Source organism: Populus euphratica, unplaced genomic scaffold (genome assembly GCF_000495115.2).
Source record: "Populus euphratica unplaced genomic scaffold, PopEup_1.0 scaffold259.1, whole genome shotgun sequence".
In the NCBI taxonomy this organism is placed as follows: Eukaryota; Viridiplantae; Streptophyta; class Magnoliopsida; order Malpighiales; family Salicaceae; genus Populus; species Populus euphratica.
In genome coordinates this window covers 49,850-70,507 of record NW_011500143.1, presented here as the reverse complement: position 1 = coordinate 70,507, position 20,658 = coordinate 49,850, and the positions used below count along the sequence as shown (strand labels likewise).

Sequence of the window (20,658 nt, the reverse complement as noted above, 5' to 3'; positions counted from 1 at the left end):
CGGTCCGGTTCAAATCTAAAAATACATTGAATTAAATTCGACTCAAAAAAATAAAAAATATATTTTTTTATTTTTAATTATGTTTTATTTAAAAAACTAGTGTTAAACATTATTTAATGACACTACATAAATTAGATGGAGATCGTTTGATGACATAGTATTTGCAAAATTTGATCGCAATCTCAATTTTATTCTTGATTATATTTCACCTGATGTTATTGCACTCTTAAGAAATTTTTAAAAACTGTAGTCCTTATTTGATGTATTTATGTAATGGAATTATAAATAGTTCAATGGAACAATAAAAAATATTTTATATAAAATATTATTCATTTCATGATATAATAACAATAGTTAAATTTACAATATTTAAATTGAAAACCATTAATATTAATATATATATTTTAAAATTATTTTATAACCTCAATTTTAAAAGCATTATTAACCAAACACATTAAACTATTTTTTATTCAATTTTAATTTTAACTATAGTTTTAATCAGATATATATTTTTTTCAAATCAATCTCAACTAAAAATATTTTTATAAAATAATTTTTTTCAAACTATAACAATTATCGCATTTCCAAATATACTGGTTTACTCTACTGCATCATATCCCATGTAATAAATATTTAATTTGAAACGAGATTTTCACTATAGCTTCAGAAGAAAGATTTCATTATTTATTAATTATTAATTATTATCTCTACAAAGTAGATTAACCCTTCTAGGAGTAGGATTGGTTCTGAATTTATTTTATTTTTTTTACAAATGAATAATAAAAGAAATTTAATGTCTGGCAAGGTCGAATTTCAGCCACCCCTGGGAATGGCGCAATTTTGCTGTGCCCACAGAACTAGTATTATTATTTTTTTTAATACTACGGTGGTTGTTGTTTTTTTTAAAAAAAATTATTGAAAAAATATATTAAAATAGTATTGTTTTAATTTTTTAAAATTTATTTTTTATATCAACATTTTAAAATAATTTAAAAATATTAAGAAATTAGTTTAAAATAATAATTTTTTTCTTTATATTTTTACAAAAAGACTCTAAACATAAAAACAAACCGAGCCTTATTTCATTAATGTTCCTGTAGTAGGAGGCAGGCTTCTTAATTATTATTTTAAAACGTCCCGCAATTTTAAAGCCTAGGATTATGTAATAATAATCATATCTTTTCCTTGATTTCTTTTTTCTCTTTCTTTTTATTGGTACTGGTGATCAAGCTTTATAGCACCTTCAACCTCACATCCTCTTCACCAGTAGCCCTACACACACACACACACACATATACACGTAGTTATGATATATCCAAATGAAAAGTAAATATAAAGAAAAAAGAAACAAACGACCACCTCCTAGAGAAATTGAAGGGAAAAAGATGACCAGATGGGTCCCTGGAAGCCCACCCGAAGGCCTTCACAGGGTGTCCTTCTGGTGACTTGGACATGGTGCTTGCTTCAGGTAGAAGAATGTCGCGGAGAAGGAAGGCAGGAAATATATAGCATGACGTTTACAAGAACAGGGAGGAGACGTTGCTGTGTAGACTGTAGACAGGTGATTATGTCATCGATGAGCTAAGGGCATTATTGTCGCTTAAAAATTAAGTAAGGTTTATTGTTGTATTTCAAAAAAAATTTTAAAAAATTTTTAAAAAAAATTCTTTTTACTTTAAATTAATATTTTTTTATATTTTCTTAAAAATTGAGTGTTGTTTGTTGTTGCATTTCAAAAATATTTTTGAAAAAATTTAATTTTTTTCTTTTTGCTTCAAATTAATATTTTTTATGTTTTCAAATTATTTTAATGTACTGATATCAAAATACCAATGAAGTGCTGCTTTACATTTGATCCAATATGCCCAGAGAATGCTATGTGTTCTCCACTTTTAGACCTTGCAAAGAGAACGTGTTTTTTCCTCTTACTTTCTCTCTCATTCACGAAGCAAAGAAAACAGGCTTTGCCCCAGTTATCGCTATTCCTGAGGAACTCGAAGAGCTATCGAAGGAAAGAGATGCAATCTCCCCCTTGGCTTTTGAAGAGGAGAAGGCAGAGAAAAACGACGAAGGTGATCCAAATCAGAAATAACAAATCTTAACCAATGAAGCACCAAGAAGATTGAGAAGAAATGGGGCAATATATTTTAAATGTAAAGATGTATGTATATCATCAAAACTTTAAGATATTAAATAATGTGTTTTGCAAAGATTCATAAGAAGAGAAATCTTTGATGGAATCCATTAAAAGGAATGTCATCTCAAAAAGGCTAAGAATTGAAAATGTTCTTGAAAATCTTTCACTTTTAAAAAAAATTTCCACCTTTTAACTTTTCATCTCTAAGATAATGCATCTTCTAACTCTACCTCATTTCGAGTGCATCTTTAAATCCTCATCTCTAAGTTAGTACGTCTTTTAACCATGCCTCCTTTCGAGTGAACATTTGAGCTCTCATCTCCTGGATAGTGTACCTTCAAGCTCTATCATGACGTCCCTTTAAGACTTTTCATCTTCATCTAGACAAATCATCCATTACAATAAAATCATTTCTGAAAAATATTTGTATTTTAAAAAAAAAAATCTTCACATTCTTTTTTATTAAACCACTTACGAAATTCTTCGCATTATTTCCCCTCCAAACAGGTCACCTATTACAATGAGATATTTTCTGAAAAATTTTTGTATTTCTGAAAAATCTTTGTATTTCTCACTGGGTAGATCACTCATTACAATGAGACCCCTTTTGAAAAATCTATGTATTTTTCCACTTAGACAAGTCACCTATTATAATAAGACTCCTTCTAAAAAATCTATGAATTTTTTCCCTATGCAGACCGCCCATTACAACAAGATCTCTTTTGAAAAATCTTTGTATTTTTCCTCCTCCACCACCCATTACAACGAGACCCCTTCTGAAAAATCTTCATACTTTTCTACTTGGATAGATCACCCATTATAATGAGATCCTTTCTAAAAAATCTTTATGTTTTTCTACCTGGGTAAGTCACTCATTATAATAAGATCCTTTCTTTGTATTTTTTTCACTTCAGTAAGCCACTCGTTACAATGAAACTACTTCTGAAAAAATTTTGTATTTTTTCATATAGGTAGGTCACCACTTATAATGAGGTCCTTTATGGAAAATCTTCATATTTTTCCACTTCAATAGGTAACTCATTACAATAAGACCCTTTCTTTGTATTTTTCCTTTTAAGTAGATCATTTATTATAATAAAATCTCTTCTAAAAAATATTCATATTTTTTCACTTGTAAAGATCACCCATTATAATGGGACCATTTCTTTATATTTTTTTATCTGGATAGGTCACCCATTATAATAAGATTTTTTTATTAAATCAAATATTAAAAAAAAAAGATATTGTTGTATTTGTCAAGAATTAATTGGTTGTGAAGATTACAACCTCATTAATATTATAAACTAAACATTCAAAATCTCATCCCTCCATTACACTGAGTCATACCATAAAGGAAAAAAACTCTAAAAACCAAAGCAAAACCATCTTTTTATTGTATCTAAAACTAAAGAGATTTCACTTACACAACATACAAACCCATCTCCTCCTCACTAACAAATTATTTGCATGCACATCCCACTCTAATGATGTGCCAAATTTTTTTAAAAAAAATTATAATGTGTATTTGCCACTTACATAGCATACAAAACCCCACCAATCCACCCCTAATAAATTGAAGTTTTAAAACTATTTTCTTATCTTGGTTTCTCATTTATTTAAGAAGAATATGGTAGAATATAAAATTATCATGAAGTTTGTTAATTTTCAATTTAGTTTTTAAGACCTAGACTACATCAAAATAATCTAGCTTTTGAAAAATTAACAAATAAAATACAATCCAACCAAAATTAATAATTTCTAATATTTATCAAACATGCTTCAAATTGTTATTTATTATATTATTTTTTTAGATCATGCTTTCAAAACTAAGGCTTATCTAAAATCAACAATTTCTCAACTTGAAACATCATTTATTTTTATTGTTTTTTATGTTATTATTATTTTCTAAAAAAATTACCAAAACATCTAACATGTCCATTACTTTAAAAATTGCAATAAAAAACAAATTCAATCAAGCATTCTCACATAAATTATAATCTCAATCGATGGCATTTCACCATTTGAAAAAAAAAATCAAACATTCAATGAGTCCTTTAATTTTGCCAATTATGCACATAAAACAATACACAAATGTAAAACATTGATATAAATTTTAATTAAAAAATTTTAATCACAATTTCTTATAATATGTTTATTGTTAATTATTTTTTTATTACACAATTCTCTTTTTACTTAAATCAATTGTAAGCTGATGTGTAATATATTTTTACTAGATGAATACAAATTAACATCTTTCAAGTTGCTTAAAATTCTATGATGTTATAATAGTTAATCATGTATCATTTGCTTTCTTTACCAGTTTCAATTAAATATGTTAATAATAAAACTATGAGGTCAAGTTATATTTGATATTATTTAATAAAATAATAGTAGTTGTGAATTTAAATTAAATATGAGTCTAGAATATTCATTTATTTTTAGGATATGATTTTATTAGATTAGTCGTTATTAATTTAAAAAAAACATTTAAATGTTTATAATGATATAAGAGTGGAATTTTTTTTAATGTTTCAATCCATATCAAACTCTTTATAATAAAATTAAAAAAATCAGGTGATAATATATACACACACAATATTACTTTTAGAGATTGGGAGTACTTGAGTTTAAATGAATATGCATGGAAAATGTTCATTTTATGTTTAGGATAGGATTTTCTTTTACTTTACTAATTTTATAAATATTTAATTATATTGAATAGATATGTTTGAGTGGCTAGTATCAATTGAATTTTACATAATAAAAATTTAATTTAAATAGTATAGACAAATAAGATTAATTATCGATCATCTACTAAGAGAATTAGAATTTGTAGAAGCAATAGATCAATCAAGTTTTTATAGAACATGAGTCTTTAATAGTTACACTAGTGAATATTATATTATAAGAAGAACACATATATCTGCTAGAAGGATACACACAACTAAAAGTAAGAATTGCACTAAGATTTGGATAATAAGGTTCTTATTTCCTTATACAATTTGTGTTGGATTAAAATTTTAAGTATATGTGAAATTTAATTATCATATAATTATAATAGGTTATCCAATTGCTAAAAATGATTTGCAGCCTCATATAAACATTTTCTTTATGTTATCTTTTTTTTACAATTCACCTATTAAAATTATTATTTTTTGTTTGCTTTTTTTTCGGCCTTTATAACTTTATGTTTCTTTCATTGCTTTATTACATTTTACTAGTTTAGTTTAGTTACACTTTATTTTTAATTTTTTAAAATCAAGTAGAGTTTTTCCTATTTTATTTGATTTGTAAGGTTGTTATTTTTCCTACTCAAGATTCTATTAGTTTCTCCAAATTAAGAAAACAATGAATAGTTAGCATAATTGGTTTAGAAATTATCTAATAGATTAACAAATTAGCATGGCTAGTGAGATCAGTTTATCTTAACAAATCACTCCACCAAACAACAATAGATTAGCATGATGGATTTGTTTACATGACAATAGATTTTTCATCATGACGCCTAAAACAAAATTGGTAACTTTGGTAATATGATTGACCAACAATCAACTTAAATAACTGATAAAAATCAATCACATGGCTATTAAGAATATGACAGCCAATTGCTTACATAGAGCCAATTAGGTAGTCTCAATTTGACATGCTACACGATAATTTTTCATTATCTAACTCTCGTAAAAAAACAAAAAGTTATAAATGGATATAATTCTAATGCTCCTATGTAACCTATATTGATGTCATCATTATTACACTCTTAGCTTAACCTCACACATTCTTTTCTACTAATTGATGGTGTAGTTATATGGTCATGACTAATATAGTCAAAATCTAAACGTTCACTAATGGCTTCTTTTAAAGGATTTTTCTTTTATTAACAAACAACTTTATCTAACCTTGATTTGATAGCCATCCAATTAAAGATGAAAAACACAACAAATATTGCGTACCACAATAACATTATTATAGTTAATGGAACCATGTAAGTCATGATCAAGCTTAATCTAATTCATAATGAGATAAAGCATAATCGATCGTCCACACAAACACCAAAAAGGAAAGTTCCAAAGAATCTTCCAACATCAAACATTTCAGGGGAAATGTATGGGAGTTACCGACCACATCTTGGGTATTACATGGTTGTGCATCAAACACAACAACTTTAACAACACTGAAGCATGATCATATACGAAGTGCTCATTACTCTACGAGTATATAGAAAATCAAAGGCCAATTACATGGCTCAACCATATTATCTATAATTAGGTCAACTTATAATTAGATGGTTTAGTGTCGTATAGGTTGCCTTTTAGCAAAGCAAACTCAATCTTACAATACTTTATGGACTTGTTGTTGACCAACAAAAGAAACATACCTAGTTGACTATTTCAACAAGGTTATGATGGCTCATTAAATGGCTGATCCAAACTCTAATAAGGAGTTTGAAGAATTTCAATAGCATTTTATATTTGTTGTATAATTTTTAAAGAAATAAACATTTAAGGTCATTATATTAAAAAGTCCAAAAAGGCTAACAATCCTATTATAAATATAAAAGAGAGAGAGAGAGAGAGAGAGAGAGAGAGAGAGAGAGAGAGAGAGAGAGAGAGAGAGAGAGAGAGAGAGAGAGAGAGAGAGAGAGACCAAAGTTGTCGAAAAAATAAAGAATACCCAGACCACTTTTCTAAGGTAACAACAATAGTAGATGTTCCTGAATTGAAATGAATTTTTTAAAAAAGAGAAACATAGTAGAACAGGCCTAATCGACCACAATAAATGCTAGAGTTAGTCACTTGTGTTGTTACAAGTATGAGGTATATCAATCGTGATACTATCAAAGTATTGAAAAATTTCATGATAAACCTTTTTATGAAGTATATAGGTGTCTCACTTGTTATACAACTCTATCTAAGGGAGAAAACTTAAGGAGAAAGTTGAATAAATTGACATATAATAAGTGTCTAAGACCTTTTTAGCCTAAAAGCCTCTTGATGAAGATGAATTAACCATCATCCATAATAAAAGTCATCAAACTCAATGACGAGAATGATGAATTGACCAGTGATCACTAGTATCTCTTAGACTTGAAAAGTAGGTGGCAATCTAGTTGACTAACCAAGACCTAGTTTATTAGGATATAGTGTATAAAAACACTAATAAGAAAGGATGATGTTAAGTCATGCACCTTACCAAGAAAACATGTTTTAAGAGTAAAAAAACATTATTTATTTGGTCAATAATGAACAACAACAACAACAAACATATGTCATAATACTAATATGTGGTGTTAATAATCAACCATAAACACGATTATAACAAGATAAAATTAAGTCTAATCCAACACAATAATAAGCTAACCACATTGTGCACTGGTTACTTTGTTGATTGATTGGAGCATAAAAGACATGTCAATATTCCTTTATTTATGCTAAATAACACAATATGAAGGACATTCTTTATATAAAAAATAAACAATCATATCTTGTTTAATTAAAAACAATAGTTATTCACATAAACAATAATGCAAACAGACATAATAGACTATTGACCAATAAAATAAATCATTAACCGGTAAACATAGCTAAGATCAATAGTCAACCATCAAACAAAAAAATTAAAATTTATATTAAGCAATCGATTAATCAAGTCATTCAAAACATGAGTCTTTAATAGTTAAACTAGTGGATATTATAATATATAATACATAAATAAAACTGGTAAAAATATATATATAAATATAAGTTTTTAGTAGTTAAATTAGTGAATATTATAATATATAACACATAAAAAAAAACTAGTAAAAAGATACACATAAATGAAAAGTATAAGTTGTACTAAGATTTAGAATATAAAGTTCTTTTTTGTCGATTGCTATTTATATAAGATTAAGATTTTATAGCTAAATAAAATATTCTATTATGTAAATAGCATTAATCTCATATACTCATTTTCTTTATATTTATTTTATTATGATTTTGCTAGTTTAGCTATACTTTCTTTTGAAACAGTAAAAATAAAGCAAAATTATCAAATTAATCGACGGTTGTTAATCGCTATTCACTGACAACGTTGTCAGCCAATCACTTTTAGAAAAGAACAAGAACAGGCTCGGTTAAAAAACATCGTCCAAAACCATCTAGGTGATGGCTAAGTGGTAAAGACTTGGGATCAAGGGGTTTGCTCCCTCTATGGTCTCAGGTTCGAGTCCTTGGTTGCTCATATGATGGCCACTGGAGGCTTACATGGTCGTTAACTTCAGGACCCGTGGGATTAGTCGTGGTGCACGCAAGCTGGCCCGGACACCCACGTTAATCTAAAAAAAAAAACATAGTCCAACTTTAGCATTGTTACGAAAATTAAGAAAAAGCTACTGTAGAAGGCAACTCAAGTATGGAATTCAGTTAAACGTTCTCGTAGAATAGGGATACTTCAATTGATCAGAAGCTGTACTACGAAAAGACTACGTTAGAACCGGTTAAGGAAATATAAACATGAAGCACCAAAAGGTTACTGAACACCCAGAAACACTCGCAAAAGCACACTGAAAACCATACAAAGCATTAAAAAAAAAAAAAAAAAACACACAACAATGCCAGCTTGTCTGGCACAAGCTGGCAGCCTGGTACAGAACTCAAATCCTTCAGCGCCAAGCTTCAAATAGTTCTGTCTTTGGATTTATGCGACCTACGATGCCAGTTCCCTTGCCCTTCTCTATAGGCCTAGCAGCTCTAACTATTGGCTGCTCCTTCACCTTCCCTCTTTTGAAATATTGACCAGCTTCGCTCTTGCAACTTTTTGCTTGGACCCCTCCAGTTTTATATGCAAGGCCACCCTCATGGTGTTCATTTTTAAAGGCATTCACTTGAGATACTACTTCACAAGGACAATTATCAACCAGAGACCGCTTTCCTACAGGAATGTTCTCAATAGAACTTAAGAAACTAGCAGATCCATCCACGGAATTGGAATCATCTTGAATAGGTTGAGAAGGGCTCTCGAGAGCAGTCTCTCCAGCAACAAATGACTTCTCCCATTCATCCTCCTCAGTGGCATCTTCATCCTCCTCACAAGATGGCTGGGAAGCGTTCTGGTGCCCATTTTCATCAGTAGGCTCAAGGCGAGAAGCTGGAGCTGATTCTATCATAGATTCTTCTCTTTCTCTAAGTGTCCTAATTATAAGATTCTTGAGAAAATTCATCACTTGAACAGCGTACATCAAAGCTGTTAAAGGATCAGACATCTGCAGTCAAAGAAGTAGGCTGTCATTGAACTATACATTTACCAAGGCTACAGTTTTTATTGGAGACTATTTGGCAGCTAGACTGAAAGAAGATTGTGTTTCGTAATGTCAAAGCTATAGACCAAACAGTAATTCAGCGAGAAATTTTTTAATATCATAACTGCTGCAGTTGTCTGATAGAGAAGGTTTTGGCATTGGTCTGGAGTTGCTCACTTCAAAAGGTGGACCATCGCATGTGAAGTTGCATCAAAAAGCCAAATATGTAGGACTACATCGTTCCTGTATGCAGTAATTCTAATTGTATGTTTTGATCAACTCGTATGAGTTTTCCGATTAGAAAACAAGTACATAATTATCCTTTCACTAAGCTAAGGGATCCACTATTAAAATAAAATTCATATTCTTCATCAATCTTGTGTCAGAGCAGGAGGGTCCAGGAAAGACGGTGAATGCATATATCGCCACATAGCCTAGTAGGAATTGTCTATGACACACTAAAAAGTCAGTTTATTGCATGGATTGGCTATTGGTGCTTCCATATAGAAAACTAGAGAAAATTTACTCACTTGAGTCATGTTTGGTGCAAACACCATAGCAACATTGCGTGCATTCATCTTGTTCAGATGTTCCATTTGCGCAACATCAGCCATTAGGTTTATTGCCCAGTCAAGTAAAGCAGCTTCTGTAGGGGGAAGGAGCCTTGCAAGCTGAGCACACTCCTCTTGTGACTGACATTGCATTACCTGCTCTGGTGAAAGAGAGTCCAGGACACCAGTTGGAAGTTCTCTAAACCATGCCTACAGAATCACCAATACATAGAATTAATGCAAAATATCTTGTCAGCTGGGGAGAAGAAACAAAGTTCATATGAATCAATGGATGTGCACAGGGCTTTGGATAGCAGACAACCTTCAATGGTTTTAATTTTCAACCCAAAAAAAATCTGAAAGCTCAACTCAACCAAGCTCAACGCCAAACTGGTTGGCATTGGAAAAATAAAAATGTTGGAAAACACCAAAAATCTAGTTCCAGAAAAAAAGAATCAAAATCAGGTAGGGATGTTGAATTGGTAAGTGGCAACCTTGTGCTTGCATCCAACACGATCTCATAGAATGAAAAACAATAAGCAAAAAGCCACATTGTACCTTTATAAGGCCTGCCAAGCAGTGCACATCAATGCCCTCAGGAATCACTCCCTTGTTTAATTGGTCCCTGACATACTCCTCCTGGCTGTTGCCTGCAGTAATTCTGAAAATTCCTTCTGCCTGCACAGTCCAGTTTCAGGATCTAATGTCTGTTTATTCCAGATATTTAGACAGGCATCTAGTTTTCATATAACCAAAAACTATGCCCAGAAGTTGACCCACTACACTAGTTGAATTATGCTATATGTGCACCTAGGACATAGTTAGTTCAACTATAATTCATCTGGCACACATGGACTGGAAGAAAGGAAATGTACCTGCAAACCTCCTTGGGCATACAACTGTCTCTGCATCATCAAGAGTATTGTAGGCACGCTATTCCCTCTAGAGTCATATGAAAGCTGCATGGACTCTGTTGAAACCCCAAAAACAGTTGCACTACAAATGAAGGATGCTTAGTCAATATTTAAACATTAGCTTAGACACTGTTACAATATCAAACAGGAGAAACTAGCATCTAAATATCTCAAATAATTATGAAGATGGAGAACAAAGTCCAGAAACCTTGGTTGTTCCATGAAATTTGACATCACAACACATAAAAGTTGAGATTACTTTTCTAGATAGACATACTGCTAACATGTAAAAATAAGTTCTTGTTATATTGGGTGATAAGATGAAGGAATATGATGACAACTAACAATTCAACAGAAAATACCAAGAAACTAATCTGTTGTAGAATAACCTGAATACACACACAGACTGCACCATATTAAGGCATAAGCATGGAGATCCTTTTCTAGTAGGCCTGGTGACTTGATAAAGGTTCAGCTTAAGTCATCAGCAGCAGTTCATCATTTTTCACGTTGGCAAATGTTGGCCAATCACCTAAGTTTACGAAATGAGTAAAAAACCTCTTGGCTTTAAATGCCTAAGAAATAACTAAACAATATAGATTATCTCGGAATGGTTGATAAAATGTTTTATACATAGTGGAATGGCTAATAGGCAGTTAATGAAGACACAAGCCATGGGCAGAACACTAACAAGACTCACGACCCCACAGGATCTGGCAACAATGGTGCTAGCACAGATTTAAAGTGGCCAATTTCAAATGGTCAACACAAAGGCAACATCAGTATAAAATGCTGAGGTTTCTGAAAATGAGTTTACAGAACAGGCAAAAGATGAAAATTCTGCATGACTTCCAAATATAGAGAAAATGTGCAATACAAAATAACTTGAAAGGGCTTGCAAGGAGAGACAGTATTCGAATTCAAAGGTATCATAAGCGGAACTCCACGTATAACATGCAACAGGCTTCAGCAACAGACAATCATTGACATGTTCCACCTATGCTCACCCAGTCACGCCTTATGATTCAAAGAACTACAACATTATGCACATGCAGCAGCCCCAAACATTTCGCGAACCAGAAATTTAAAGACTGTACAAAACTTGAATAGCCACCTGTAAGACTAGAGTTCCCTGCAATGTCTAAGAGCCTAAGAAAATGATGAAACATGGAAACAATTAATTGTCACAATGCCAGTTGATAGGTGCTAATACAATTTGACTTACTACAGTGATTCAGAATTTAACCATGCCAGATTGCGACTTATACTAAGATTAGTGGAGCTGTTCTCTGCTGGTTTTGTGAGTCAAGTGCATTCCAAATTCCAAATATTTTTTACAAATTTACTTTTCCTGGTGATATGACCATCTGCAGAAACTTTTCGAGAAAATGAACATCAAAAGAAACATATTTAACAAAATAATTATTTTATACTACAAATAATGAAACCCATATCAAAAGTTTCTCCAAAATTAATCATCTACTAACAACCTAAGATTAAACATCTAGAAGTTATACCAGCTGTGTGTATAAAACCAAAAACAAACCAAGCAAGCAGCCAATTAATTTAGAATTAAGGGAAAAACAAAACCCAATAAATTTCCTTCCAAAACTAACCTCGCACTGGGGGCTCTTCTGGGAACCTCAGGCTCAAACTCAACAGGCAAACCAAGAAACCCATTAAACCTATCAAAAGTAACATGAGCAACATGCCTAACATTAGTTGGCACCCCAATCTCCATTCTGCAAAGGTCTTTGCTCCCAGTACTAGCAGTAACACTACACCCAACAATAGACCTCCTAAAAGCAGCCACCAGAAGTTCCACGATTGACACTTGATCCCCTTCTCTCTCCCTCTCTTTGCTCTCTTCTTCTTGGTCTAATATTTCATGGGGTCTATTATGAGGGCGGTGCTGTTGTTGGTGCTGGTGCGGGATATCAACATCATTGGTGCTGACAACACATGGTGTAGAGGTGGAGCTTGAAGGAGAAGGGAAGTGATGAGAAGAGGATGATTGGAGTACTTCAGTCATCGTTGTTAATTTGAGAAAAAGTTAGAATTTTTTTCTCAAAAGAATTAAGTAAGAAACAAGAAATAGGGCCAGTCTCTGTTTTTTTTTCATGGGATATATTTTTAGAAGGGTTTTTTCTTGAAATTTTGTATTTATATGAGGGGTCAAGCCCAGAATTTTGCTGTAGAGTTGGATTGAAGGAAAGGTATTGAGTTGGATTGTTGTAAGGTAAGACGTGACTATCATCACTTTTGTATTTTATATGTTATTCTCTCTTTCCAATCTTAGCTTGGCTGGCTCTTAAGCAGTTGAAGTTTGAACTAGTAACAAAAGTTCCCATCAATGGATTTTTTTTAAAATAGCATGGTAAATTAAAAAAATTGAATTAATAATATAGTTAAAAAGAATTATTGAAATAGCACATTTTATTGAGAAAACATTATATTTATAGCTTATCACTATGAGTAGAGACATTCAATAAACAATATTAAATGAGCAAATAGGAGAAGAGAAAAAAAAATATTGTAAACACACCAAAATTCTAATTATAATATCATTTATATTATAAAAAATATCTTAACAAGATGAATTTAATAATATCAAAAAATATCATCAATAATAATCTAAATAAGTTACATTTGACATCAAAATCAAGTGAGCCATCTCCAAAGTTTCAATATGTTTCCATGGTGTTTTTTTATATGTTTTCTATCTTTTGCCTATTTAATATTTTTTTTATTGGATGTTGTATTTTAAATAACATCAAGCTATAAATTTCATACTTTTCCAATCATGATATGTGTGTGTGTTATTTTATCAATATTTTTTATTTATATTATTTCACTAATATTTTTTTAAAAATATGCTAGTAATTAAAAATAATTCTTTATATCTTTGCTACTATATTTAGAGAGAAAGAGCAGATAATGGTGTAGTTTGGAATTACGTTACAAATATTTTTTCATGGAAATTAAAAAAATAATTATTTAAAATTTATTTTTTTATATTTTTTAATTTTTTTAAATATAAAATATAAAATTCCCCCGGAACAGAGGATAAATCTTGCGATTACTAGAATAAATATAAAAAATTAACGAAGTAATATTATTTGAAAAAAATATAGTAAGTTAATATAATTTTAGTTTGTTATGTTTTAAAATAATGATATTTAATAAATATCATATTTATAAGTAGAACAATGTAAAAATATATTATTATCTAACTTAATCGGTCAATCGGTTTGTAATGATTGATAAAACAAGTGTTTGATTTTAAAAACAACAAAAAGAATCTTAAAACTGTCAAAATTAAAGGGTTATAATGAGATTTTTTATATCTAAAAATGTAATGATTCACATTGCAACTCAGTGGATACTATAAGGAAATAACCTTTAAAAATTCCTGAAAAAAATTAAACCTTCAGATCAAAAGTAATGTTCTTTTTTATCCATTATTATGGTATAGCAATCAAACCTCATCTTGAACCTAAACTTATCCTATTGATCTATAAATATATATATTAGATCATTTACATAATCTATTCGGGATATATTTTTATTTAGTTATAACAAACTCATACTTAACTGTTTAGAATCACTCATTTTCACAAGTTTAACTACATCATTAATATTGAAAAACAAAAGACAATTATTGTGTGAATAATAAATTTTTGAGATTTTAATTGGAATCTGTATTTTAATCTACAAATTAGATAAAAATATATATACTTTGACTCATATAATATATTGAAAAGAAAAAAGTTCATAGAATTGTGATTTTTATATGAAACGGTCGACCGGTTAATACAACTAGACTCAATAGGCATACTAGTTGAATCAGATGATTGGGATTTTATCTAGTCACACATATAAAACGCAATATTTACTTATCTTATCATATTTAAAAATAACAATATTTAATAAATATTATATTTTTTGAGTGCGACAATGTGAAAATATACTATTTCATTAAAAAAGATTTAAATGTTGTTATTTCTTCAATTTTTTATATTTGTTATATTAATTTGACCAAAAAACTTGTATCAAATAAAATAAAATGACACATCCAATGAATTTTAAATAATATGTTGTTCGATGGATGTTCATGGTAAAATGAAATAGAATTCTATGACATGTTTGATTTTAAAAAAAAAATTGGTTTAAGGGTGATTCATCAACAAGATAGATAGGAAAATAATTTGTAAAATCATGATTTGAATTTTGTGATATGATTAAGATTATTTTTAAAGTATTTTTTATTTTAAAATTTATTAAAATATTTTTTTATTTTAAAAAAATATTTTTAATATTAAAATATTAAAATAATCTAAAAACAACAAAAAAAATATTAATTTAAAACTAAAAAATAAAAAATATTTTAGAAAAAAAAATACGTATGAAACATGATACTAAACACAACTTCAATGTATAAACGTATTTCTGCATCCTAAGCTCATAAATCATGAATATAGATTTTCATTTCATTATCCAGTTTGTATCGTTGTCTGGACACAAACTGGATAATGAAATGAAAATCTATTTCATTGTCCAGTTGTTTTTCCTCGTTGTAAAGGAAAAACAACTGAATCTGTGATTTGATTTTAAGAAAATGAAGAACGTCACATGCCTTGAGTAAATTGAATAGGCTGTGAGAAAACCAAACAGGTCATTAGCGAGAGGCTTTAAATTCTAATTTCTATAATTTAATTAACATGGAAAGACAGGTAAGACAGTGGGGCCATCTCTATAAAGAAGGCTTGTCTTCGGTGCGAGACAAAAGTAAGGAAAGGACCACCTTAGTCCCAGGCTTAAACTCTTTATGGTATTTTATTGTAGAAATGTCAACATTTAGGTCCCACCAGTTACCTAACATGAAACACCAAGGTTCTAACCAGCTCAAAGCTCCTAGATCTGTCCCATCCTCGGTGGAACACGCCAGACCAGGCTAGCAGGTTGAAGATAAGACATCTGTTGTTGGTTTGCGGTGGTTTTCGATTTTAAATGTTTTTTCTAAAATATACCTTTTATAAAAAAAAAAAATATATATATATATAGTTCTTAAAAACATTTTACCCTATGATACCAAAGGTCCAAAACACTCAGAAAAGCTGGTAGAAAATTGCCTTGAAATAACCCAACAGAAAAAAGAAAAGTATTTAAACAAGTCTACGAAGAGTCTGTGCAATTATGAAAGTAATTAACAATTCAATAATATAGGTGCACGAAGCACTAACTTGCCATTATTAGGACTCCTCCATTCTACTTCCATGTCCTTTTCGCAAGAAAGTATAAAAACTTATCATGACGAGTGGAAATAATAAAAAGGAATCACCAAGGTGATCCATAAAAGACATAACAAGGGAGACAATAGAGATAGGATATAAAAAAAAGACAAAAAATTAATTATATTTGGTAGTTATGAATGAGATAAAATGATTATTTTTATATTTTGTTTGGTTATTATGGATAAGATAAAGTAAAATATAAAAAAAGTTTGATTTAGTCTTAACATGTATTACAATAAAAACTTATATATTTTAAAAAATAATTAGTTTTTTTTTTTTACTTTAATTCATATTGAATGTTGAAATTAATAATATTTTAATAACCTTAATTATAAAACCCAGACTAGTTTGGCAGATCGACTCAGGACTTGAACCGATCCGGGATTAAGAAAAAATAGATAAAAGATTGGCCCAACCTACGATCCAATTTGACCCTCCTAACTCATAACTCAGATCTTGCCTTAAGTCAACTCACGAGTTAGGTTTTAAAATTATGATAATTATCACTTTTATTCTTATGTTGATCAGGTCAATTCAAGTTGACTATATTGACCCGTAACCCAGACTTTGCCCTCATTGACCCTCAAGTCAGGTTTAAAAACTATGATAATAATCATTTTTATTCTTATATTGATTTAGGTTAACCTTGATTGACCCTTTAGCCTGTTAACTCGGTCTTGCCCCAGATCGCCTCTCGAGTAGGGCTTTAAAACTATGATAATAATCATTTTTATTTTTATGTTGACCCTTTTGATGTGTGAATCGAGTCTTTTTCTAGGTTGACCCCCTAGTCAAGTCTTAAAACTATGATAATAATCATTTTTATTCTTGTATTGACCCTTTTGATTTGTGAATCAGGTCTTGTCCCAAGTCGACCCCCTAGTTGAGTCTTAAAATTATTATAATAACCATTTTTATTCTTACATTGAACCAAGTTGACTCTTTTTTCCAGTAACCCAGGTCCTATCTCGAGTTGAATCCTGAGTCAGATTTTAAAACTATGATAATAATTATTGTTTTTCTTATTGTGACTCGGGTCAATCTAGGTTGACCCTTCTAACTCGTGAATCGAGTCATACCTTAGATCGATCCTCGAGTCAGGTTTTAAAACTATTATTATAATTAATTTTGTTCTTACATATAATCGATTCAACCTAGGTTGACCTTCCTAACAATGAAATGGGTTTTGCCCCAAGTCAATCTCCATGATGCGAACCCTAGCGAAATTTAATGGAATTCGTGACCTCAAAATCAATCTAATCCAAGTTTGTTGATATTTGAATGAGCTTATCACAATGAAAGACTTGTTTCAAGGCAACAAGACTATAAATCAACTCTTATCACAATGAAAGACTTGTTTCAAGGCAGCAAGACTATAAATCAACTCGATCACACAACGCCTACACTATGCACTTTTAAGTACTAATCAATCACACAACGCCTACACCTGAAGACGAGCAAAGAAAATATAAATTCACAATAAAGAATGGTCAATTCTTTAAAAAGTTGAAAGTTCAATCAAGAACCAAGATCAAGCAAACAAAAAGTCGACTACAATGCTGAAATTATCATTAAAAGTTTGATCTGAAATTATTCTTAAAAAGTATTTAAACTCCAAGTCAAAACCCTAATTTTTCTAATAGGTCTCACATAAACCCAATTTAAATAATAATCTACCAAAGCTAAAACTAGCCCAAATTTATTAAAATAAACAAAATAAACAAGTTTAAAACCCAAACAAAATATCTCCTCTTAAAATAAATAAAGTTTGATAATCCAACTAATTAAATAAGACAAGCTCATTGTTTTCGCTTTCTGTCTAACAACAGCAAAGCTCAACTAAAAACGGATAGTTCTCTCTCATCTTAATGAATTAGAAGGCATGTCATATATCGTTGGAAAGGTATGGAAGTCTAGTTTTCATCCCAACTAAAAGCACATCAAAATTCGATCTGTAACTCCAGTTATGACCAAAAGAGTAACAAAAGGTCAAACTGTTCGAATATAGTCTTCTTCTTCCAACGCTTGTGTAATGGTCTTAGTTCCACCAACAAATCCCTCTTGAACATGAATCAGATTAATCAAGGCTTGCTCTTAATTATTACAAATCCTCTTGAAATCCACCTTATCCCATATATCTTGAAGAAGTCCATTGCAAGCTTCTTTGAATTTATTAGCCCTAAACTTAGTAACTATTCCAACTGGAACCTCCAATGGATCCTTTGATGATTGGATTGTATGACTCTGAGTTGGGTTTTAAAACTACAATAATAACTATTTTTATTCTTACATTGACCTAAGTTGACTTTTTCAACTCATGACCTAGGATTTGTCTTTGACAACCCTTAAATTAAATTTTAAAACTATGATAATGATTTTAAAACTATTAAAATCATCATCATTTCAACTTGCCCTGAGTCAACCCCCAAGTTAGGTTTTAAAATTATGATAATAATTATTTTTATTTTTACATTGATCCAAGTTGACCCTTTCAACTCGTGACTTGAGTATTGCCTTTAGTCGATCACCGAGACAAATTTTAAAATTATAATAAAGATATTTTATCTTTACATTAACCTAGGTTAATGGTCAACCAGAACATTGTTCATTGACCTGAGTTGATCCCTAAGTTAAATTTTCAAATTATGATAATAACCACTTTATTCTTATATTAACTCGAGTCAACCTAGATTGACCGTCTCAACCCATGACTTGACCATTGCCCCAAATCAACTTTTAAGTTGGGTTTTAAAGTTATGATAATAATAATTTTTATTATCAAATATCTTAGTTGAACACTTTTTAAATTAAATTTTTTTTATAATGATATTTTAGGAATACTAAAAATTATTTGTGGAAACTTTTTTTTTTGTTTTTGCATCTCTTATTTTGAAAGTATATAAATTTACTCTCAAATTATTTTATGGGTATTTTATATATAATTATATATCTTTGTTATTTCAAACAAATATATTTTTGTTTTTATTGCCGTTGTCTCTTCTATATTGGGATAATAACCAAACAAAACACTATTTAAAAGAAAAGGGAGGGGAGTGGAAGTATTGCTTAAGCAAAAATAATTGTGGCATCAAAATCGGGTATTTTTCCTTTCTTGCACACTTAGCCAAGAGTTATGGCAAAATAGCATAAGCCACAAAAGTATTTGAAAAACAACACAACTTTTAGCAAAAACATGATTGGTAATAATGATTTTAACAAAGACGTGATTGGAAATATCAGCATTGACCAAAAAAAACCCGCAAGCTAACTTAATTTTTGTATTTGGGGTTTGACATTTTGGTTGAAGTTATTGTTCCCAATTGCATCTTTGTTGAAATCATTATTACTAATCATATTTTTGTTAAAACTGAGTTATTTTTCAAATATTTTTTTAGTGTATGCTATTTAACCAAAACTTTTGACAAAGTATACTACTTTTCAAAACATTCCATCAAAACCTTAATCTTAATTTTCATGTTTCCACCCAAAACTACTTTCAACTAGATAGTTGTCTAACGGAACTCGAAAATTCCATTCTGGGATGTTCGATGAGCTGTGTGCAGCAAAAGCTGTGTGATTATCGATACCAAATATGGAATGTTACAAAGCAGCACTTTGTACTGATTCATAAAGCAGTATGTGTATTGTTGGATGTGTTATCAACAAACGGCACATGTACGGTTAAGCAAAGAAAGATTCACCAAGCGTTTTGTGGGGGCTATAGGACAGCCCAGAACTGCAAGGAAAAGTAAAGCAAAAGCACAGACTAGCTGGGGAAGATATATACTATACAAAGAAAGAAACTCTCCGAGGATTATGCCGTTGGGATGCTCGTGACTCGTCCGCATAAAGTCACTGTTTCAAAATTCAAACTCAGTTTAGCTTGCAACTGATTGTCAGCTAACCCGAGACACAGAGATTCTGTGAGAACACTTTTCCTGGTGGGCGAAACCCCATCCGAAAAAGAACTTTGAAAATCGGTTTTGTCATGTCAGAAACCGCTTAGAGAAACGAGAATGTGCAAGACTTTGGTTTGTGTTCAGTGATCTCAGATGGCTTCATCACTACATTATTCCACTGCAAGGGAACAAAACCCCCTCGAGAATGAGAAGAAGGACCACTACTGATTACAATCTCTTGGAAATATTAGAAAGCAGAATTTAAAATCGAAAGTCCTTGAAGCCTTCATACTTGCAAACCACACCAAGAAATTGGAAAGGGATTGGAGCCCCAGGATGGATGAGCTTATAAATATGAAGCAACCTGCATCAATAATCCACCCCTTTGATTGCTTCTCACTCAAGCCAAACTGGAAATTTCAAGTTCACTTTTTAAGAGAAGGAATACCAAGTGCTGACATTACAGAACTCAAGTTTTATGCCAATCTGGGAATTACTAGAATTTTCAAGATTCATGCAGTCCGTGATAGCAATGGCCAACATTTGCTAATGTGGTAGCAATCAAGGAATGACAGGCAACCAGACTC

General features: G+C 30.6%; 1 protein-coding gene across 1 annotated transcript; it reads right to left on the bottom strand.

Moving 5' to 3' along the window:
* Positions 1-8,533: 8,533 nt before the first annotated feature.
* On the bottom strand, positions 8,534-13,119 carry LOC105110688 (rac GTPase activating protein). The gene is made up of 5 exons (XM_011005791.1): positions 12,495-13,119; positions 10,840-10,960; positions 10,523-10,642; positions 9,944-10,174; positions 8,534-9,377 (listed from the first exon to the last, which is right to left on the bottom strand). Exons 1-5 carry the CDS (start codon positions 12,908-12,910, stop codon positions 8,778-8,780), a joined length of 1,488 nt encoding a protein of 495 aa, XP_011004093.1. The 5' UTR covers positions 12,911-13,119; the 3' UTR covers positions 8,534-8,777.
* Between the last annotated feature and the right edge of the window lie 7,539 nt (positions 13,120-20,658).

Coding starts and splice junctions, on each gene's coding strand:
- LOC105110688 (XM_011005791.1), bottom strand. CDS start 12,910: ATGACTGAAGTACTCCAATCATCCTCTTCTCATCACTTCCCTTCTCCT. Junction 10,961..12,494: donor AGAAGAGCCCCCAGTGCGAG/GTTAGTTTTGGA, acceptor CTTCATTTGTAG/TGCAACTGTTTTTGGGGTTT. Junction 10,643..10,839: donor ATGCCCAAGGAGGTTTGCAG/GTACATTTCCTT, acceptor TGGACTGTGCAG/GCAGAAGGAATTTTCAGAAT.